The sequence below is a fragment of the Agelaius tricolor genome, unplaced genomic scaffold, assembly GCF_023055355.1.
Source record: "Agelaius tricolor isolate 1412-34295 unplaced genomic scaffold, bAgeTri1.0.p SCAF_10, whole genome shotgun sequence".
NCBI classification, from domain to species: domain Eukaryota; kingdom Metazoa; phylum Chordata; class Aves; order Passeriformes; family Icteridae; genus Agelaius; species Agelaius tricolor.
Window position 1 is genome coordinate 19,309,838 of NW_027269270.1, and position 25,068 is coordinate 19,334,905.

Here is a 25,068-nt window from a genome sequence, read left to right on the forward strand (position 1 = left end):
AAGATTTTTCAGTTCTCTGGGAAGAGAAAGATGTCATTATTTACATTCCTAAATTAAATTAGAGAACTATAGGTGTGCATAGTGTAGCCAAGCAAAGACAGGAAAATTAAATGGAAATTAAAGTAGAAATTGATAATGACACTTCTATGAACATGAAAGGAAGCCCATGAGGGAAATAAAGTCTAAGTAATTACCAGCAAAATTTGTTTATAGCTGATGATACAGACATTACTTAAAATGTATATTGAATTCTTGTCTCTGCAATTGCAAATGATACTAAAAAGGAAACAACTTAACAGTTCTTATCTCTTGAAGGAGGCAAGAAAAGGACTCAGAGCATGTCTCACTTCTGTGCTGAGGTTTCTGTTGCTGTAGATGTTCAGGACACAAGGCAGTGCTAGTAACTACTTTTGACAGCACAAATTACATCTTTCCCTGACATCCATGGCAAATATGCGTGTTTGCATTAGAAGTTAAATGGCTGAGAAATTTCAGCACATCTGCACCCTAGAAACTAGAAAATCACTCAGGAAAGAGGAGGAGGGGAGCAGAAGGCAGACTGGGCAATAACAAAACCCAGTGAGTCACTGTGAGACATTCACTGAGCAGCAATGAGAAATTCACTCATGACTACGTGCAGAAGGACTGGTGACAGAACACTGAGATCCAGCAGAGGATCCAGTCTGCCGAAGGCAACAAAGAAACCAAGTTCCCAGAGAAAGTTCAGCTCCTTCTGGAAGACAAGAACGCCAACACAGCTTTCCATTTCCATATGGTTCACGTTTCATATGTCAGGTAAACTTCACTGGCATTATCCAGCCACTGCCATTAAATCCCGTGCCCAGGTAATAGAAAATGCCTTATTTTTGACATGTATTATTACAACCACCTCAACTGATAGTCTAAAGATAAGATCAAGTCACAGTTATCAGACACTGAGCTTCATCCTTAGTAGTCCTCACAGAGCTAGGCCTACGCTTGTCATGTGGAATCTAAGCACCCAGCAATAATCTTCAGCAGCACATAAAACCCAATAAAAAATCACTGTATTATTATCACTGCTATGAAATTATCATTTTGTGGGTTTTTATGTATTAGATTTTTCTATTGATCATTCAGTGAACTCCATTACAAATGTTACCTGGAAGACAACTCTAAGGTAACACCAATCAATCTCAACTTTCTTATAAACTAGATGTTGTCTGACCTTAAATTACAAGTTCTGATGTGCACAACCTCTGCTTAAGACACACGTATTTGTATGGAGTCTCAAATTCTTTATTCACCAAAACAGACTAGAAAAGTTAGAAAACAATGGGAAAGAAAACGGGGAAAGAGAAAGACTGCTATTTTTCAAGTTCAAAGTATTTCAGATAACCTTAGCAGGAAAAAAGAACATTAACATTTAAATATCCTTTTAAAATGAACTAAAATGTGACATCAGCTGGTATAACTGACCTACATGGTTACCTCTCAGACAGAAACTCACCTGAAGTGTAGTTCATCCCCTCGTATCATAAACTTGCTCTCCACCACACCAAGTCCTATCTCCAAAACAGAACTACACATCTAAATGGTCTTGCATAACTGGAACTCCCCTAATCAGTATAAGGACAAGGTATTTCTCTCCTTTTCCACTTGCAGGATTCAGACATAAATATGACACTGCCTTTCCCAGAAAGTTCTAATCACAGGATTGGGACATAAAACTGATAGCGCTTTGGCTAGAATACTTTTAATTGCGTTAAATGTGGATACAAACCATATGGGTATGATTCCTTGCATGGATTTTAATGACTCTGCGTGCCTGCATAAAATCTTTAATAAAGAAAATTTAAACAAGTGAACTCATTATGCTAGCAGGAGAGAAACGGATGGATCTTAAATCACTGAAGGCTCCTATAAATTTTTGTTTCATTTAAGCAGCCTGGGGGAACAGAGGGAAGCTATTATAAAAATGAGAACAATTTTCTATACCTCAACACTCCCTCATGTTCCTTAATTCCTTTTTTTTAAATCATTCAATATACCACGCTGAATATTTTTTATCAGTTAATGGCTGCTTGAGAACATTTGAGAACCCTGAGTTTACTCTGAATTTCAAGCAAAACTAGAAATTAACAAACTATTTTTGTCAAGTTGACTAAAACCACAACTCTTGAATCCCTCTAGGTCACATTTCATTTAGTTTACCTTTTTTTGAGTTTTTTGATTAGTGATATCATGCTAGTTAATATCCTTTTATTCAGTTGCTTTGAAGTTTGCTCAGCTCAAAATATTAGTCTAGCCTTTCCCTTCAGGATTTATTTCCCTGCTTATGTCAATTAGTATTGGGGGGTGTAGATTCCACATAAGACATTCCAAAACAACAGGAGGTTTCATTACTAAAATGACTGCTGTGAATGAAACAAAGCTATTTTCAAAGCTTTCCTTCCCCACAAGATTACCAATTATAATTTTCTGTGCATTCAGTCCTCATTTTTCAAGGATTTCTGTGCAAATTTTTCTGTAATTAATTGACTAGTTAACAGACAATCCAAGATTCCTTACCAGATAATGTGATTCTGTTCCTCTGCTGAGCCCTGTTGAGACATAACTGGAGAGCTCTGAGCAGGTCTGGATTCCCTTCTTATATGAGTGAAATGGACATAATGAAGTAAGCCCAGTAAAGGAACACAAAGGTCATCAAAGGAGAGGCTGAGAGCACTGGGACTGTTTCAGCCTGAAAAGAGAAGGCTCAGAGGTGTTTTATCACAATATACAACTCCCTCACTGGGGGCAATGTAGAGAAGACCTAGCCCGACTCTTGGTGCTGCCCAGTGACAGGGTAAGAGCAAATGGATACAAATGAAATATTAGAAGTATCACTTCAACATAAGAAAAAACCTGGTGCCCTTAATAATAAGGGAATAGCAGCTTTTTGCCACCTTATCACCAGTCACATCTCGTGGTCTCCTTATTGGTACATACATTGTTTAAATGACCCAGGAAAGTGATTTTAGGGTCACGCTGAGAAGAGTATGGCAAGCACTGTGGAGTTTACGCTGTGTGAGCTGTAGTTAATATTGAGTTTATTAATGAAGCAATCTATACAAACTTACCAGAACTATGGATCAGCTTCTACTTAAAAGAAATTATACTGACAGCAAAGCCACTGGCTGCAGTAGTGTAATAGCACTCATGTTAATGGGGTTCTTCCATTAATAACATTTATTGAAAATTTAAGTAAGGCAAAACAAATATGGTCCTGCAAGGAAACAAGAAATAACTTTAATAAGACATAGTCTTTAGGAGGCTCATTATGGGATGGGAGGGTGAAAAGAGAGGCACAGGGTGGAGAAAGAGAGAGAGAGAGAGAGAGAATGAACTATGATAGTTTCTTCTCTCAAAAATGCCACTCTAAGTAATGCATATTCTCTTTTACTGCATTAATATGCTCGGCTTCCCTACTACTTCATCTTAGGTGGTTCCACCTCTACAGGAATTTTTCCCACTAAATATGACTCTATTCTAATTTTTTAACATATTACCATAGTGTAATTTGGTATTATGATTATTATTATTTGATTTATTCACATTTTCAGACTGCATCTTAGCAAAATTCCTTTGAATAATCTTTATTCAGAATGACCATGTGATGATAGTCTTGGAACACTAAATAGATTGGAACATTCTTAGAACACTCCACTCATTGTGTAGCTATGTATTTTGTGACCATGCTGTTACCTATTTCATATTTATGCTATGTTACTTTATGTTTTACACCTTTCTGATATGCTTATAGTAAGCCTTCCCTAATTCTGGTCATTAGGCCCAATGACTTGAAACATTAATTAAAATACTGAGAAGAATTTGACCAGAGAAGAGGGTCATGTCTTAGGAAGGAGGCTTATGTACACCAAAAACACTTGAATTCTTTCAGCAAACTCTGAAAGTACTTTTTGCTTCTAATGTTTTGCAAATGTATGATCACAATCTCCCATTTGTTCCAGTGTTCTCTTTTCCTTAAAAACTGGTACTATAACCTACAAAAAAAGTCAGCACTGTGGAATCAGGACAGCAACCAGTAACAAGTAAAAGCACCACAACTGTGTATGTGCATGAGGAAGAGCATTCTTGTTTAAAGTTGGTAAATTACACAAATATTTGGCTTCTTGCCCAACTGTTCTTAAAATAGTGTTTCGCTGCGAGATCTTTATCAGAGAGTCCTGTAAATTGCAATGTTTTAAAGATAAGGAAACTCATACCCATGGATGCGTATTCGTTATGCTCAGTCAAGAGAAAAGAATTCTCTATTTAGAGAGATCCTTCCTTACACAGCATTCTTTAAATACTGACAGTACCAATCATCTTGAAGAGAAATGATACAGTTTTGAAGAAAGCACAAAAATGTCTTCCTGTTAAGTTGCTACTAACACAGTGCCCTGGATTCAATGACTCTGCTCTTGTGCAGCAAGAGCAAATATAAAATATCAGCAATCTTTCAAACTTTTCTTTTTTAGGAGGCTGGATGTGGGACTTAAACAAGTAAAAGAAGCAAAATAATTTGTAATTTTAAGTTTTCAGATCACTTCAGTCCAATTCCATGTTCTCATGTGTCTAACTCTATCTTGCTGCAATTTCCTCTCTTACAAAACAGCTTTACTTTCATAATATATTCTTCTGGGGTGTTTCTCTCTAGCCCCTCCAAGTGAACAAGGGCTTATGTCCTAATGGGACTATGTCCTTTGAGTGAAAAAACATATTCAAACTCACTTGCAATGGTCAGTTATAGTGTTGCTTCTAAACAGAATGACCTAAGAACAAACTTCGTCAAGCAAGCATTTTTCACCAATTCATTTTCCTCTGTAGATAGTTTCCATTGTCAAAAGGCTGCAATGGATGTCTACTGCACTACTGGAGATTATATCAATGATACATTCCAAAACTATCCACAGAATGCAGTTTGCAGAATTTGTGTAAGTGATGAGAGTCCAGGACAAGCACAACCTACTGCTGTAGCTTCCAGATGCAAAATTCCATGGAGATCTAATTATTTCAAATGAGCAAAGAAGCAACTTCAAAATGAAGCTAAGTCAAGATTGTAAATTGAATAAGGAAAACAAAGAAGCTGGGGAGGGTTGGTCCTATTAAAAGGTCTATAAATACTCTGCAAAGCACCAAAATACCATGAAATCAATACTTTCAGGAATTTCATTCCAATGCCAAGAAACAGAATGTACTCATTATGGCTAATACATCGAAATACTGAAAATAAATTCTAACAGATTAAAAGGATCTTGTAGCAAGAGAAAGGTATAGTTAAATCATGCCAAACTTAATCAAGCTTAAGAGCAGGGCAGTCTTTGCCCATTATTAAGAAGAATGTAAAATGAATAAAGTAGACTGTGAAACTGGAATTTATGGTCAGCACAAGTAATACAATATCTTCTACAATTATGTTTTTAATTAAAAATTAAAAGACATTTTTACCATTGCTGCACAAACTTAAGTCTGATCTTCTGTTGCCTCCCACACACATACGGCTTCACCAAAATGTTATTAAATGAGGTGAAACCAGAATATAGTTCCAAATGCAAAATCAAATCCATGACTTACATGTTTACATTTCTAGGTGGATACATGAAAATATTTTTAAATCTTGATCGCTTAATCCTGTGCTTTGTGGTCAGAAAATACCTCTCGCCCCTGCCAATCTGCTGTCCAGTTATACGTGAAAATTGCTGCTCCACAGGGTAAAGCAAGAGACAGAAAATTGCCACTACTTTCAGGCTTCAGCTGAGCTTTTAAAACACACGGTCAAACATGTTGCCATGGAAATGTTCTGCAAATATATGTAGAATTTCTTAAGATGGAGTCGAATATCCCTTTTTAAAATAAATTTCTCCTACAATTTTAAATATAATTGCTCTAGGATGTATTCAAGGGAATACATCAGTCATTACCTAACGTTTATAACACCTAAAGTGCTAACAGTATCTCCAAATCTCTTCTGTGTTCCATATATGAAATTAGGCCACTATCTTCCTATGTAAAATACCCATATATCTGCTTTCTTTTATGTACTCTGACTTTCCTATACATCATCACAACACATTAGCAGATCCACAAGTATTACCCTTGCAATAAAGTTGACAGCAGTTACCAAAAAAAACCAGAAACAAAACAAAACAAACAAAAAAAAGACACATGCTTCAATAAAATTATTCTGGTTTTTAATAACATTCTAAATTTTTAAGATATTAATCTTCTCTTCTACAACCCATTAGTATTAGTATGCGTCACTGAGTGTAATAATTAAAAAGAGGACAGTTATCTTGCCAAACTTTCACTGTTATGTTCCATGAGCTATTTTTGAAACTGATTTGAAATGAAGCAAAAAGAAAAAGAATCTACTGCTGCAAAATGAAGCAAGATCTGTGCCTGCAGAATAGCCCTGTCCTGTTACACAATGTGATACGTTGTTTTAAATAATCTGGCACTGTAGGTAAACAGTTGCCTTATACTGCATTTCATATGACAAACAAACACAATCACAATAGCTTTTGTGTGTCATGCAAAGATAAAGCAAAATAAAAATGCAATACAATCTTGTCATTTTACATTACAGCAAAGGGATAACCTCTCACCATTAATTAGTTAAAAGAAAACATATTCACAATAAAACAGGCTGAAAATATATAGAGAATAATCTTCCAGTTTTCAAATATAAATGAGCACATTAGAATTCCAACATATACGTTGCTCTGCTTATGTAAACAGTCTACCCTATAAATCCTGTAGCAAATCCAACATGAAGCAATTACACAGACAAAGAGATTGCAAATGACCTAAAACTGTAAAACAAACCCTGTGTTAGAAATATTTGTATAAATCATGAGGTCATACCTGATGACTTAGGGACTGTAATGTCTCACCGGTTCCAAGCTGCATGACCTTTCTATTTCCAGAGACCCCCAAAAATTGCATTTCCTGTCTTATCAAAGTACATCACAGACCTATCTATCTTTCAAAATCTTCTGGGCTAGTGAAGAAAGCATTAACAGCCATTCTGTCCATCAGTAAGTGCTGGAGTCATTACCCTCAAGATATCAGATCTTAAATATAGTTTCCTCGGTGCGATTACAGACATCCAGCAGTCGAGGAGGCTGACACAGCTATATCACTGATGCTGCTAATGCCATCTGAAAACAGTAAGCTTACTGCTTAAAGCAATCCTGCAGCGTCCAAACAGAACAAGCCACATCCTTCAACTCCTCACTCGCGTTTTTTATAAAACCTAGCACTGTCATTATAGATTTTGTTTTCATCTCTGGTCAGCTAAAGGAGAAATTAGATATTATGTAACCAGCTTTGCATTAACAAAAGAAAAACGGCAGATGAAGCGACATATCGAGGTTATCAGATTTTGCTTGCATGACCACTCCTCAGCAAGCACAGTCACCATTCACAAGAAGCATCACAATCTGATCTAAAGGAAAATCACCAGAAATAAATTATAAACAACTCACAGGCAGCAAGGTATCTTAATTCCTCTGTGATACTGAAGCAGCTATTTTTACGAAGCCTTGTGAATCCTAGTCCCTAATAAAATAAAAGCATCACTTCCCTAGTATTTTAGTGTCTATTTTTAATAAATTGCATGATCACTGCATTGTTTCCATTACTCCCTGCTAGCAGCCAGAAAACAGCATGACTTGAAAATGTGCCAGTGTTATGACAGCAAAAATGTGGTTTGATATCAAACAAAACAATCATGCATGAATTTCTTCTGATAAGAGAGACCTTTCAAGCAAACAATGTACAGTAACCTCCTTAATAATTTTAAAATTATTAGGGCTATGAAGTAATAACTGAACTTTTTTATTAAAACATATGTTTTACACAAAGTGAAATTTCCTAGTGGAATTTATTATTATAAACCATTATTTATATTTGCTATTGCTGGTATTATGGCAGCAAACACACAAATAAACAAACAAAAAAAATTTCACAGACCTAAGATGAAACAGTGCCACCAAACTGGTAAAAGTATCATTTTGCAATTTCTCTGAATTCCAGACCCATAGAACAATTATGTGCGTTCACTTAGTGAGATACTAATTTCGAGGCATTCAGTTCATCTACTTAAACACACAGGAATTTTCTGTCAAGACATATTGAAACACTTTGCTACTAATTGAATTTTACTGACAAATAAAACTTGAAGAAAAAACTCTACCCTAATTTAACTTCAGCTTGCTTCAAGTGTTATTCAAATTAATTTGGATGTCCTTCTTTACTTTAAAATATAAGCAGAAGCTGAAAGTAGAAGCAAGTAGTTCCAAATTAATTCACCCAGATCCTATCCTGTTAAACATTATTATTATACAGTTGTAGTAATCTGTCCTTTGTGTAACTGAAGAGTTAATCAAATTTAGTTTACAGTAATTCACATTATGGCACTGATAAAAGCAAACTGGTCTCATCCATTAATATCATATATTTCCCTTTAGAGGGAGAAGCTACCTGCTACCATTTTTAACTGGTTCCACTTTATCCAGTGTGCAACTGCCTCAACATAAGGATGCTACATTTCCAGGGAAAGGGAACTGTCTGCCACACACTGGTGTAGGGTCTCCAGTGAAGTGTCCAGCAGCCTGGCAGAGCCAGTCAGTGAAGCTTTGAAGTGCAGCAGAGAACCAGATAAGGCCCAAGTTGATGCTGCTTTTTATATTCTCTGAGAGTTAATCCTGATGTCCAACAACCTGACACTGTCTTTTTACTGCTGCTGGCAGTGGCAGTCAGGGAGCCACTTCTGAACATTGGGAATGCTCTCAAAAGCTGCCACTTTTCAACTTGCTCCAGATTAACTCAGTAACTCATTTTCAAACCAGAAAATATTACTAAATCTACACACACAAAAATAAGTGCATATGCACAAGAAGACAAAAGGCCCTTCAAAAAACAAACAAGAGCAATTTAGCAATGAAAGGAGAAAACAGCTTTCCCGGCACCAGTATGGAATAGGAATACCCCCAACAGTAATATTCTTATTTCCAAAGGTAATTTACAAAAATAATGATACACCAGCACTATATATATTAAGTTACTTTTTCCTGTACAAACTGTGAGCTGAATTCATTCTGTCCAGTATCTACTCACAACTATGTAAGGGAGTACAACCCCACATCTCTAAGTTGCCACTTCCAAGTCCCCAAAAGCTGTTTGCTGGGATACAAAGGCCAGTAAGATGGTAAGAAGTGATATAAAAATGTAGGTTGCCAAGCAACCTTTCATAAATATTATGCAGGTTCTCCCTGTGCAAATTTTGTACTGCACGATGATCCCCACTCAGAGAGTGAAAAACACGCAGCCAGGGACTCTCCCCACAGCTGTCAAATGCATCACTGCAGAGTTTCTGCCCACAAAGAGTACATGGTCTCTCCTCCAGCTGGACACATGAAGAATTCAAGAACTAGCAAAACACAAGGTAGAAGACTATTTTCCTGAATTTGGTTATGATCTCAGTATAAATTATAAATGCACCCAGAAATATAATATTATTTCTTTGTGCACATTATCCCAGTTAATGGAATACTTTCATTTAACTTATTCCATGCTTTTCCTCATGTCAATACCATTACCTTTTTGCAAAAGTGAAAATTTTAACATTTCATTAACAATGTTAAAGCAGAGGGAGGGTAGAAATACAGTAACATTTTAAAAAATATAGATACTTATTCTGAGATGTTAAATCAAAAGTCTTGTAACCCATCCCCTTTAGATTATCAACAAGTACCACATTATGTCATACAAAAAATTACACACAAATATAGTTTGGTTTTATTTAATTCTTCTTCACAGGACAAAAAGAAAGAAAATTCATTTCTTGTCAATTATGCAAGGTGAGATAATGGTCACTTTGAATTCACCACAAATCAGTTTCTTATCAAATAGAGCTGACCTAAGCAGTGAGGGAGCAAGCAACAGAAGCTCTGTCACTCAGCTTTTTAAATTAAGTGTAAGCTGTGTTTGCTAGTACTAATGATCATGATAAAGAACATTTGAAATTAGTGCAAGGTATTGGAGACTGTGAAAGGTGAAATTACGTAGTGCTGCACCAAAAGAGCTAGAAGAACAATACAAATGCATATTTCTCAGCAGTAATTTGAGGGATCAGTTTTACTACATATTTTTATACATTACCAGAACATAGGATGAATTATAGCTGAAAAATCATAGTTCAGAAATTTCTGATATGGGAAAGCACAGCTAATATATATGAAGACTGGAACAGTACCAGGAAGACATGGATTACATATAGGACCACAAGAATAAAACTGAGGTAAAATTTAACAGTGCAAAATGAAAATATGTGAACTTGATGATTATTAAGTTTCTGCTGAAAATTGAGACCTCAGCAGTTGAAAATTACAGTGGATGAAATTTTGGGTACAAAGTAGATCACAAATAATTATGAGCTATCAAAATGATGTCCCTATGGAAATGAAAAGAAATTTTTAATTTATCAGGTAATATATTTCTAGTACAGAGATATCAACATTAATGCAATAATAAATTATATTAAAAATCTATTGTTCTTGATTTTGATGATCTATTGTCTGGAAGAGAAAGATTTCCACAATGGTCATGGAAAATTTGAGAAGAAACTGAAAACATTTGCTTTGTTTATCTTAACACACCAAAGACTAAAAGAGAGATCTGCATAGGTGTGTCAAGAAAGAAGTGCCAAGGAAAAAGAAACTCAAGTACGAATTTGTAACAAGCACAAATCCATACTACGGCATCAATAATTTCAGGTGGTTTAACTATCAGAGGCTGGAGCCCTGAAAAGTGGAGGAAATTAGAAAACACACAAAAGTGTATCTTGCACACCTCTATTTCTAAAAGATATGAAAACACTGACAAATGAAAAATGCAGAAATTTAAGTTACAGCAGAATTGGTATCAAGGACAGGACCTAAAGGAAAATGCATAGATTGCAAAGAGACTCAACACTAATTGGCTTAGAAACCTGAATTTTAAAAAAAATACATGATAACAGTTGGTTTCTCATGTACTAAAGACACCAAACTTTCATCTCGATACATAGAATGGTATTAACAATATAAAAAGCTCAGCAATTTCTCTTAACCAAAATAAATTTAAAAATCCAAGTTTTAGCTGATTGCTCAGATCAGGTTAAAATTTTATCTTTGTAGCTGAGTGGAGTAAGCTGAAAAGTAATTAATGATAGCCATTCTCCTTTAATCCTGATGAGAGGACTATTTCTATTGCTTTCTTTAGTCTATGTATGTCTCTCTTACTCAATTTTCCCATTATATTACTGGGGTTTGGATAAAGTATTAATATCCTTCTTTAGGGAAAAAGGAAGATCATTAGGAAATTGAAGTTTATTTTTATTAACTCGGTTTAAACTTGCTTTATTTTACGGGCATCTCAAATGAGATACTGTCCAAAGACTCTCCTGGGATTATGTCAGCAGGCATTATATAAGTCAAATCAGCTCATCTGTGGACAGCCATGACTGTGGTTAAAGAAAACTCAAAACATTTATAAAACAAAATAAGAAACAAGTAGAGGCAGACCTGAACCGTGGATACATAGTCAAAATTTGCAAATTAACTGCCTGGTTCCAGGGCTGCCTAGCAGATAATGCAGCTGTATTAAAACCTGCCTTCCCAAATATCCCACTGGTAGTGTGGCTGAATCCTAAATTTAAAACCCAAGCCTGTACCTCTGGCCAGTCCCTGATGATCCAGATCACTACAGTACGTATTATTGACAAATTAGAATAAATTTATAAAAAACAGCCTCAAAACAAGATTTCTTTCCAACATTTTACCTTCAAAAACTATTTTAAAATGTCTGGCATCCCATTTCCCAGAAGATAATGTAGGAGAAGGCTGACATCTCCTTTCTCTCAGACTGCTGAGGAGCAATCTTATAATGTATATAACAGATGGTTGCTTACACTTGTACTTGGAAAAATACAGAAAATAAAGAATACAAATCTCAAAGCTTGCAATCATACATTTATTTTCTAAGCAAAATTATATTTATATAAATCATGTATTCTAGAAAATTATCTGTAAAATCAGACTGAAATGGCCAATTTTAAATGTGTGAATAGAAGATGAATAGGTTCTATCTAAAATAACCATACCTTCCTTTTCTGACTAAAAAGAAAGCAAAGCTTTCCACGTTTTTAAGCATCTCACCAGTGTAGTAACTCGTGCCATAGCCTGGGAAAACCTTTCTACTTTTATTAACTGACTAAGACATGGCTGACCAAGGGCTTAACTTGCAACAACTGGGGATGTTGATTACAGGAATTGATTATAGGAAAACACTTTCCCTTCCTCAAAAAGGTGATGATGGAATTTGGACTCAATGTTATATAGCACAAGAGAAATTTACTTTCCTGGTAATAAAGAAATACCAATTTAATTAAACATCCTGGAACTCATTAGCAAAGCAAGTTCTAACAGCCTTCCCACAGAAGGAGCAGCAGGAGAGGCGATGTTGCTCTGGGTTGATGTTGCCCATCTCCCAGATATTACACAATACTGAAGTTGCAGCCTAGTTACATTACACACCTCATATGTTTGTTTCTTTTGATCCTTTTTCATCTCCCCTTGTGCCTGAAGAGGAAGAAAAACTCCTTTTCCATAAGAAAAATTTGTCAGCTCACTAATCCTAGATCCTTATCTGCCTCAGAATAGATCTGACTTTTCTAAATATTTTGCATTAAATTTCTCTTTCAAAGAAGAGAAATGTTAAATTTTGACATATGATTACCATTATCCTCTCTGCTAGCAGAAAATGATGGCAAAATGCCAACTTGCTTGTCTGCTACAGATAAGACATTTCCAAGCTTCCATCCTTCCCTTCAGAGAAAACAGAAGGGGAAGACCAGCCAGGAGAAAGCCTACCCTGTCAGCTGATCCTCTAAGAAATAAAATTAATATTCTCCTAGAAGAAATCATTTTCCTCCGAGCCTGAGGTAAATGATATGCCTTACCATATGTTATGATGGTCCTTTCAAGAATGACAAATTTGATGAATTTTTCCTGGATGGTCTTTCTCTCATCCAATCTCTTCTCATCACCTCCAGCTTCTGCTGCAGGCAAACTCTCAAGAGGCATAAATCAGCATAGCATCACCAAATTATATAACTTCTATCCCCTGGGGATTTAGCCCCTTCTATTTCAGACTTAGCAAAAAGAAAAGTGCCTGTGTATTCTTCAGTAATCTTTTTGACCTGTGTAGAGCTTGAGAGAATTACCCTGACACACTGCTGAGCCACGGCAGCAGTACACCCATCATGAGCAGAGAACCCAGACATTTTTTAAAGGAAGAGCTCTATAAAGGTTATGTCCAACTACAACATATTCAGAACTAGCTCTAAATCAGAAAAAAAACTTTGCTTCAGTTCAAACAAAGGGGGGAAAGGCACAGAACAGGTTCAGTCTAGTTTCTTCACTGTTTAAAAAAATATTGGCATAATCTGAATACAAATTCAGCTTTGCACTACTCATTAGTTCACCTATACTTCTAGGCAATCAAAATGTCTGAATATCTCTGCCAAACCCCAGATACCAGATTATTTGCACATCATTTTTACATCATGCTCCTTTGAAAGTTTCACTTTTATCAATAAAATATAGATACAAATACAGATATTTTAAAAACTCGTCTATCAACACACAGATTTCAGAAATTGTCATTTGCTGTAAAGTATACTGATTCTGAAGAGAATGACAATAAACAAAGATTGATTTTAGACAATATTCCTCAATCGAAGCTCATCCAAAAAGAAAATTGCTGGATATATCAGTTAGCACCAAAATTTCCAGGCTTTTTTTAATGTTTATTTCAGCCATGTGAAACAAGTGGGTTTGTATGTTTAAATATTGGAGCACAAACCTAATATTGTTCCTATGCAAAATACCCTCTGGAATCTTAAAAGACTAATGTGGGATAAGAATTGCAAGGATTGGGAGGCAAGGTCACTGCTTTGAAAGAAGGCAATGGGAGAAAGGAGCTACTACTAGAGTATAATTTAGGATTAGGTTAGCTTTGACAGAAAGCCATACAACAGGAAATTGCAAGACAGTAAAAAATGCTTTATGAATTCAATTTATCACAAAAATATGTCATTTGTCAGAAAGATTAGTACCTAATTTTATCACACTTATAGCTACCAAAAAAAAGTTAACGAGTAGTTTATTCCAAAATCAATTCTAAAATGTGACCTCTGACACAAACATTTGCTTTCTCACAAAGTTAACCAAGGATTTCACATGGAGATTAAACAAGCTAAGATTAACTGCACCTGATCTATTTTGCCATCTTTTCTCTGTGAGGGGACACAGAAAAGCTGTTCAAGCAGCACACACATCACTAACAGCTAAACTTCTTATTTATGATGGTTCAAGGTGAGGCATCCACAGCCTAAACAGGCACTGGGCTGGGCGCAGCCCTCCTCTGGTTTATGTAAGAATAATGAAAGGAGAGAAGAAAGAACAGCCCCCCCCAAAACTTTATGCCCCAAAAGAAGCAGGGCATAAAGCTGGTGTTGGGATATTCTGGAATAAATTATGAAATAAGGGACACAAACTATCTAAACAAGACAAATCCATATATGTATTTGGATTAAAATGGGAGAAAAGGTATAATTTCCAGGGACAATTCAAAATGTTTTAAATTGCCCATATGGGGTTTTCTGAATATTTAAAACCAAATTTTATGCTCAATAGCGCAAGGACAGAGATAAAAACGTTAAGACCTCAAGGAAAAAAAAAAGCCAATGATTGCTTCAAAGATAGAAAACTGGGACAAAATGGTCATTGGAAACTACAGAGTCTCCCACAGGAGCTTAAAAAGTCAGACATTGCCTGCTTTTCTATTTAAACTGCCTTTCAGCTACCTACTTAGGTAGAAGATACTTGCAAAAGTGTAAAGGTATAGAGGACAATGAAAGATAAAAGAATACTAAAATGAAGAATATGTAAAACTTAGATGGAGACTTTCCTGGTTTTGAAGGGAGTTGGTACTTTCATAACTGCTTCTGTTATGATGATAAACAGCAGCTAAAACAAAGCAAAAATGTCCACTCCTATGAATAGCAGTCATTTTCCTTCCAGTGCATACATATACACCATACAGACAGACATGAGGAAAGCCTATCACTTGTCATCCTAAACTATCACATGAACCTGGACAGCATAAAAGATTTTTTGTGCATTACACACAAAAATAGAGCTAGAGAGCCCAAAACCTAAATGATCAGATCTATCATGACTAAATATCCCCAGGCTAATAAACCTTCCCCTTTGTCCTGAAAGAGAAAGCCAGCAGCAGCCAATTTCACCTTTTTCCTCTCTCTCCATCAGGAAGAAAAACAGTGCTGGGACCAGCTCCCCAGAGGGTGAGGATGGCAGACACAAGGTTGGGTCCCAACTTAGACAATTCTTTCCTGCTCTCACCTGCTCCTCATGAACATCAGTGGAACCACCACACATCCACCACCAGTACAGCCCTAGTTCAGGCCTTCCTGCTCTCTTGAAGTCTTACCATTTTCAAAGTTGATGAGAAAAAAAAAGTCAGATGAGTCTGGAAGCAAATCCAAGGCTAGGTGAGAAAGAAAATCTCTCCTATTCAACACCCCTTCTTAGGATTCTTCTTAAATTACAACTGTGAGCCATTTCCACTGAAATTTTAGAGAAAAGGGTAATTATAAAGCAAGGGCATTCTCCTCACAAAACAGCTGCCCAGCAGTCTCCTCCTCAGAAGCTACATGGCTTCAGCCTGTGCTATCTCCAGTGTCCTGAAAGACACCACATATGTTCTTGAACTAAGACCTGATCACTGGGTTCTCAGACCAGACTCAGAAACAAAATGAAGGCCTGGAGAAACACTGAAGTATTTCTAAAAAGATTCAGAAAAAAATGTTTACAAATTTGACCCAAAAATGTTGTGCTGTTTCGTCTTTGTAGAAGAAATTTGACATTTAATACCATGAAATTCATGATACAATATTGTTAAAAACTGACTTTGAAATATGTCACCTATAGAACAGTCTCACACAGGAAACAGTGCTACCTTTGCTATGGTGCTTTCAAAACTCAGCTGGATGAAATGCTGTAAATCTCCTACACAGATTCACTTTCTGTTATCAATGCACTAAAAAATTCTACTTAGTGTCACACTTCATGGCTTGTTTAGCTGCACCATGCCATACACTGAAGTCACAAGTACCAGATAACTTAAATACCTCATATGAATATAAGACCACATCCTTGCAACTGAGCATATTTTGTGATTCTGTGATCCCTGTAAATGACACCAACCCGGACAACTCTTAAAGTTATTTTGGTCCATGGGTTGGCTTAAGATGAAGAGTCTTTTAAGTAAAAAGAATAAATGTAGTTTACTATGAAAAAACTTGTAGGAAACTGATACAAGTTTTAACTGCCAGCTGCTTGCAATTTTTTAATGAGGTAACACCACAGAGACATCATTTGCAGTAGCACTGGAATTGCAATTGTCAAGCTTGATTTCAGTTTACATTCTAATGGATGACCTCCAAGTCCTGTATTCCCTTCTACTTTTATTACGCAAAAACAAAAGGTAATGAAATGTTACAGAACATATTCATTAATTTGAAGAATTTTCAGATAAATTACTAAAAGTTAGGATTTTCTGAAGTGAAGCAGAAGATATTTTAAAAATACATTAAAATTTCAGTTGGTTTTAAATAACTGGAATTCTGACTTCATTAAGTACATGTAAGGAATAATATTTTTGTTCGTTCCCCAAAACCTGTTTTTCAGTTAGTTCTTTACTACCTTTCAATGTAATATATTACATCAAAAAAATCCACCTCAGATATAATCCAAGAACAATTTATTATTGTTATTTCTATAATAACATATGTATTATTTCAATAGTCTGGCTATTCTCAAGTTCATATATAGTACTTACTTTTTATAGTATTATCATTTTACAGAATGATTCACTTCAAGTCACCAACCCAATTTTTGTCTTCAAGGATGAATTCTACAGTTTAACATGTTTTGTTGTGTGCCAGCTTAAAGGAGAATAGTATGCAAAAGGAGAACCATGAAAAGAATAATTCAAATGTGGCACCTGACACACTACAGTAAAAGTTTTGAATATTTCAACTATCTACAATGTTTTGCTATGGCTGGCCAGAGGCAATGTAAATCTTAAATGCAGCCTTCTTCCTACACAACAAAGAAAACAAACTTCCTTTGAAAACAAACATGTGGCAGTCAGCACCCACTTAGTAACAAGGTGAACAGAGACTTCTATCCATTATTTCATCAATTCTTCCCATCACTAAAGCTCTTATTCATACAACATACAAAAACCAAGTTTACCATAACTCACTTTAAATATTACAGCTGTAACATGAATCACTATAAATAACTCATCCAAGAAATTAATTAGCAACAAAAGATTTTAAAATTCACTCAATGATAACAGGAGAAGTACTTAAATGCAATAGAAATAATTCATACTAATTTAAAAGACAGTACTAAGCATTATAAGCCAAGAAAAGCAGTTCAGACCATGTCATAAAAAGAAAATTCTCATAAATGTTTCATTTTTTTTAAATTACTTTCTTACCTCACTTAGCCTCCAGCAGTCGATAGACCATAGGCTTATCTATAGCCTATTCTAACTTCAGAAACTACTCAATCACTTGACAAGGAAAACAAAACTAGGAAAGCAAGGGAAACCAAATCAGAGCTTGAATTTAAGTTACTATTGTATCTGGGCCTGTTGCCTCTTTCTCACCTTGAAAACAAAACATATCTGCCACGATCAGGAAAAACAGAATTAGTCTAACTAGAATAAAAGAGTTCTCTACTCAAACAGATGCTCCATTTACGCACTTTATTACCTCTCCCAAAAATACAATGACTAACACCACACTGTAAGTAAAATTCTGAATCTGTAATTCCTAGCACCTTCATAATCCATTCCAAGAAAAATGCATTTTGCTTTCCCTCACTCACGCTCTCAAGCCACTCTACCAAGTTGACATTCCTACATCTAAGCCTATTTTCCAGGTCATCAGTGTGACCTTGTGCAAAGCCTCGCAGCCAGTGGGATTTATAGCTGGATGGCATTATGCCCACATGGAAACTTAAACTGTCTATTATTTTTGTACTGGTGAGGTAAGCAAAGACTTTGGGTTTTCTAAAAAGAAGCTTTTGACAATATTAATCTTTGTAAAAACATCTTCATGCATGTCAATCACAGAGGAAGGCATGGAGCACTGGGCACTCCACCCAGATGGTGCACAAGGCAATGCCAAAGGCTGACCACCAGCCTCTCCCATAGTCAGGAAGCCAAAGATTCTCATATGCTACCAAAGCACAACAGGTCATGCAGGTCACAGAAAACACTTTGAAAACACTTGATTGCAAGAGAAAGGTTGATCTCCACTCAACTTGACCTCTTCTGCAGGTCCATAATTTTTCTTATATGTAACTGCATTTCTCTTAACCCAAGACATAACGAAGTTAGGGCAGCTATCACAAGTATTAAAACAGCAGGATCTTGGTAAAACCGATTTTTCAAGCAACTTAAGAAATTAGAATTCAACCATTATCTTCCTGATTTTAATAGCCCAAGTGCAAGGTTTTTCTTAAGAAGTACATCTATTTTATTTTATACTAATTCTCATCATCAACATTAGCAGGAATAGTAGTATTTAGCACTTCTGATTTGAACCAGGGCTACCAGCAAAGCAGTGAAAGGAGGTGGAAGGTGCAAAAAGCAGAAGTCAGAGCCAAGGATCTCTTTTTCTTTGTTCCAGCTGGGAACCCAGGCTGAGGGCTACCTGGCATCAGCAAGGTTCTGATATCTGTTCAGGTTCATCCTTTCTTTTCTCCCCAAGCAGAGCTCTCACAGGGGGCTCCTGCTGCTCCTTTTCCAGCAGAGCCCCCACATCCAGCACTGTGGCTGCACCCAGTCTGTCAAAGTAGTCCGTACACTAAAATACTAAATATAGAGTGCATTAATAATTCATACAGCCCAGTCTGACACATTAGATTGTATGTCACAATTATCCTAAAGGTAAAAAATGTTGAGTTTTACATAAAATTCATTAAATGTAGTGAGCTAATTAATGTTAATTAGGTAATAGACAAAAAGAACTTAGTATGTGGTAGAGACTGGTCAATTTTAATACAGTGTGTATTGTACTGCATTAATACCTTGGCTGTAATTTTATGCTTAATGAGCAAAAGGAAAAGCTGATTATTCAGAAAGCAGAAAAAAAAATCACATGTGTTATGTGTTGGAAAAATAGCCTCAGGTGACAGAGGAAATACGTACCAAAGGAATTGGCACTCTAACAAAGAAAGTATCATTTCAAAACTCATAAACAACATGCTGTCACTGGGAATTTTACATAATCAGATTCTAGGAAGCAATACTTAATTGCTGATGTTAATAAAAAGACAAAAATCTGATTTTATTTGCAAAAGTTATCTGTTCTCCCTGTACAGTGTAAACATTTTCCCCAGTTTTTCTTAGATTCACATTTGGTTTGTGGTAATTCAGAGTAAGGCTTTCATATCAAATGCTCTAGCTAGGAGAAAAAAAATTAGAAGCAAGAATTTATTGATTAAATTCCTACTCACACCAGGCAAATGTTGGTGGGAAATATAAATGCATATGTCTGGCACTGAAAAAAAATGCCCATGTAATGCTCTACATGCAATTAAAAAATACTCTGGGCTTATGTTAAAACATTTTTTTTCTCATTCCATATCTTATTTCCCTACTTTCCACTAGATTTGAAAAGGCTTAATCAAACCTAGAAAGCCTCTTGAAGTATGTTACTGGAAAGAAAAAAAATCCAGTTAGTGCTCTCAGTAAAACAAAGGCCTATACTGTCTTCAGAAGATGAGTGGAATAATGACAGTAACAAAGAGGACAGATGTTGGTGATCTCAAACTACTCAGGATAAAAGCAAAGTACTTAAGTTCTTTCTTAAGCTTAGCAGCATACATTTTGGATATCATTAGGCAGTCATTAAAAAGTGAATCCTAGTATAAAAGACTAAGAAAGACAGATTGAGAAAAAGCTCACAATGAAATTTGGAGAGAACTTAGATAAAAAGCAAGTCTTAAGCTAAAACAAAAAACACACCACACACGAGCTTATGAACTGAAAAAAAATTCAGAAAGATCAGCAGCCACCTGGCCTAGAGGCCACTCTGTTTGGGTTTTCTAATATTAAAGTTTCATTTAGGGATAAAATTCTGCTGTGAGACATATCAGTCTTCACAGGGCCAAGAAACTTGAGGTCTCACCAGAGCCTAACAGCAGCCAGAGCCTGAGCTCTGGTGCTGTTCTCACATCTGTCCACTCACCTTCCTCCACTCTCTGAAAAAACATGTCCAATGCCAGAAAGACAGAGACAGCCACTGCTCTGTTTTCTAAAAATGCTATAAAGCCATACACCCTTGTTTGTTCCCCTGGAGGTCTGCTTATCATCTCTACCTGAAAGAATTGAGGGACTTTCTCTCCACACCTCTCTAGAAAATGGCCCCGTTGGGAAGGGAGGTGAGAGCCGCTTCATAGCTGCAAAACTCTCTGGGGACAATGGAAACAGTGGGTTATCCTTCTGAAAAAGCAAAAGGAGTTGAAGTCATGTCTTATGTCCTGCATAATTACATTAATCACTGAACCACTGACACACAGAAAGCCATCAGCATAGCCACCATTTGCCCACAGAGAAGGTCAGGGAGCTGTGGGAGCACATCAACACCCAACATCCTGTCGAGGCACCTAACCCAGACCCTCGCACTGAGCACCAACACCTGCACCAAGTTCAGGAGACTCTACAGAAAATAAGGCTAAAACCTTCATAAATGGCCAGGAAAATTAGAAGCTTTGTCCTGTCAAATGTCAGACGTGGGTAATCTCAGGTGAGCTGGTGCAAAGGCACAGCAGTGCATCAGCTGCCAGCCCTGAGGCAGCACAGCCGCACGCGTGTCCTGCTGCGGTCAGGCTGACCAGGTGCTCCCCTGGACAGATGTAGCTAGAGCAGAGGCACAGTGCCATGCTGCTGTGGCAACACTGCCTCCACTTCTGGGTTTATTTTATCCACACAAGGTCAAAAATATGTGAACCAGGTTCTCAAATTTTGCCGTAGTGCAAAAAGTTTTCCCACATCAAGATGGCAGCCATGCTTCATGCCAGGCCTGAAGAAAACTGCTGGAACCGGCTCAAACTCACAATGGCCCACAAGGTTCACAAACATTATTATCCCTAATGCTCCCTGCTTAACCCTAAGCTCATTAAAAACAACTTCTGAGCACTCAGTTGCAAGGTCTTTCACCTCTACCTAGTTATGACCTCTGTGAGAAAATGCGGTCGCAAGTTCCTTCAAGAACATACCATGCCACTGCCCAGCACTAACAAATACCTACTTAGAGAGGATAACACACTAAGTATGCAGGGCAGACCACATTAACACAAGCAGCACTCAAATGCACAAGAACCAGAACTGTTGTGTAAAGTTTCTTATCCTAAAAATTCACTGAAGTGTCTAAAGAAAAAGCTTGTTTTGTTTTGGTTGTGTGTTTTTGTTATGATTTGTTCTCCAGAATAACTCACAGCATTGGAACCACAGAGCTTTTGTCAGGAGAAAGTTGCAACATTTCCAGTAACACATGAATGGCATCAATTGCAATTAACTGCTCTAACCAGAGTTCACATATCTCTGCTGGCTGATATTTCCCTTGGCACACGCACCCTTTCCAGTCCTTTTACTCCATGCTTCACACAGTTATCTGCAAGGGATTTATTATAAGTGAGTCCAATTATGCATATAGTTATTTTAAACAAGGGTATTGATTTAATGAAGCCCTGTAGATTCACAAACAGCAGAACTTGAACCAATTCCACAGGATGTGTTTCCCCAGTGCATTTTCCATTACATATAAATTAAAAGACAGTGAGTGACTATTTGACTGCTCAGCAGTGCAAAATAACAGCAAAAGATTTTTGTTTTAATTTTCAAAATCACATTAAACATCAAGACTCCAAGAAATTCAAGAGTCTCTCAACAGAATCACACAGTATCCTTTCTGAAATAAGTTAAATAAATGAAAGAACAATGCTGCTCCTGCTTTTGACAGACAATGATGTAACACCACCATTTTTAGTGTCTGAGGAGCACAGGTACAAAGATAATAAGCATTATAATATGCCTTAAAAATTTAGAAATGTGGCAAATAATCTTTCCAGTAAAGGATGGATCATTCTCATTCTGTTCATATTTTACCACTACCTGTGCTTTGACAGCTAACTATTTCTAACTGTACTAAGTGCATTTTACAAATATGAATCATTTGGGTTGTACACCAGGATTTAATTTCTTAAAATTCTTCTTTTGGGTTTGACTTGAAAAAATCTAACCAAGGAGATAGAGGTGTATTTCCCAAAAGCTTCATGAAATCCACAAAGTTGTCAACAAGTTTGTTCACTTAGAAAAGAGATTAAGAACATAAAGCTTAAATGGTTTAAGAAGATAAGATAACAAGGTATCACTTTAACTGACCATTGAGGTGAATTGTTTAGGATCGTTTAGGAAGGCATAATTCAAATGAACAGGAGTAAGTTTTCCACTGTAAAATTCAAGTTAAACTTGAAGATCCTTTGAAAAGTGAAGATCCTTTTAAATTATTAAAGCCCTTAGAACTCAAAAAATTGAATCAAATTAAATATGCAACTTTCCAGACACCCAGAAATGCTAGACTGAAAAAACACAAGGTAACAGGCTTTTTCTTAGTACAACTGATAGAAAAAATAATGAAATTATTTGCATTGTCAGGAGGTAAATACCCTTGCTGATCTTAGCCATTTCCCAGATAATGGCTCACAGATAAATTAGCTTTTAACTGTAAAGGGTAAGAACATTTCTGGCCTAAAGGAATCAGGTACAGAGACCTAATCACATAACAATCAAGTTTTTGTTCATTCCTTAGTAGCAAGAGACAACGACATGAGGAGAGAAAAATCTTCCTGATAGGTGACTTAACTCAGAAAAACAAATTTATCTTGTCAGTAAGACAAGAAAATAAAAATCATAAAACATTGCTGCAGGGATTTATATGAGGCTTTACAACTTCACAACAAAATTAAATTTGGAAGCATTTTTGAATGGACATAACATTTAGAAACAAGAGAATAAAGATACCTACTCAGGTGATTATCAGATGTCAGTAAAACTCAATGAGCAGCAAAATTATTTCAGCAACATCACAAAAATGTCCATCTTTATATTTAGTCATCTAAATTTTATAACAAGTTGCTGGGAAATATGCCCAAAACTCTGTTACTTATGTATCAGAACTATTACTGCTGTGATTCTTCTACCAAAAAAATTATTACAACTGTGATATTTATAACACAGACTAAATATAAGTAAGCCTCCAAGCAAAAATACATTATTCAGATGATAAATGTCTTTCACTACATTTTTTGTCATTTATTCTAATAACAGTTGCCCTATTTTCAGAAACTTTATATCATTCAACCTTAAAAAAATTTCTTCCAGAGGGAGAAAAAGATTATTGAACCCATTTTCTGATCATAACTAGTTGGAGAAAATTCTGTCTCTTTAAGTGAAAAAGCTCCTTCAGTATGCGAAGATTTTTTGCCTTTAAAGTCTTGCTATATCTGCCACCAAAATGACCACATTTCCCCTATGTAAATAATAAGCAAACCAACATTTCATTCCTATTTTGAAACAACAGCCAACAAACTGTTGTCAAATTCTTAACAGCAAAAAAAAAAATCAGTTAAAAAATAAGGTTAAACATGTAAAAAGTAAAGATTCCAATTACTATAGGAACTGGATGAAGTTTCATATGTTAAAAAGGAACCAATTAAGCAAATTAAGAAGAAAATAACTTTTTCAATAAATTATGCAACAACATGAAACTTCAGCAAATGCAACATGAAGCCTCATGAAACCTCTGCAATGCACTAGCAATCCCTATTTTCTGCACGATCCTGTAAAAGTTCCACTAAGAGGTCCAGCTGCAATTCACTGGGGTGGATCAGTTATTCACCTTGGAATTGGGAACAAGTGCTTTCACAGGTGCTGGAGAGAAACTGCAGCTATATGACCAATGCTTTATGGGAATACTGAGAGGTAAAAAAAAAAAACAGTCCCTCTACTTTTTTTCCTGCTTGTTTTAGAAAACAAGAAGATTTTGGAAGCCAGCACAAATCATAGCAGCAATTCAGATATTATGTTTCAGCAATATGACCTGAAAACTCCCTACACTCTGTAAAGAATCCAAATTATGAAATACTGAGACTGACTACCTAGAACCTTAGGTAGATCATATTAGTCTATTCATGCTATAGTGATCCAGAAGATGTTCTCAAGCCATAAATGGACTGTCGAGAGTGCACTCCTATTTTAGTCTATGCTCATCTGTAACAGAAAGGAGTAAATGAGAGAACAGGGTTGGGGGGTTTTTTTGTCTCCTCCAAAAGAAAACCAGTAGCAGAAAGAATCCCATTAGAGAGATCACAAAGAAAATACAGTTTGAGAACAGATTCAGCATTGCTGAAGGAGATGAAAGCTAAAAGGCACTAGAGAAATAAACAACTTTAAGCATTTGACAAAGCAAATGTACAGCAGACTTTGCCACCGGCATCTTGCCTGCCTAGCTCTCTGTCTCCAGGTTCTGCCCCTTTGTACCATGCCCTAAGCAAAGCAGATCAATTTAAAACAAAAATCATACAAACGTTATTTAAATTAGCTTTTAGGTCATTTTAGTTAAATAGTCTATTTTGAATCTTGTTTTACAGCTAGATGTTTAGATATTTTCAAAATAAAAAAGGGAGATCTATTCACAATTGTTAAACAATGCAGGTATACTGAAGAGGAAAACATGATGTATTAGATCTGGTGGCTGTACGTGCACTAACATATTGATCAGTGTCAATTTTGCATTATTTTGTCAGAAAATTACAGCATTTAAAGGATAGCTGG

General features: G+C 36.1%; 1 protein-coding gene across 9 annotated transcripts in view; it reads right to left on the reverse strand.

Moving 5' to 3' along the window:
• SLC4A10 (solute carrier family 4 member 10) overlaps nucleotides 1-25,068 on the reverse strand; it is a 146,771-nt gene that overhangs the window by 106,517 nt on the left and 15,186 nt on the right. For 3 of the 9 annotated variants that reach the window (XM_071435045.1, XM_071435046.1, XM_071435043.1), the window contains exon 1: nucleotides 6,889-7,263. The exons of 2 other annotated variants lie outside the window; for them this stretch is intronic. In XM_071435045.1, the coding sequence (XP_071291146.1) occupies nucleotides 6,889-6,969 (81 nt within the window). In that variant the 5' untranslated portion in view covers nucleotides 6,970-7,263. Of the gene's footprint in view, nucleotides 1-6,888; nucleotides 7,267-25,068 lie in introns of those variants that run through there. 4 more of the 9 variants (XM_071435039.1, XM_071435038.1, XM_071435041.1 and 1 more) reach the window with 3 other exon arrangements.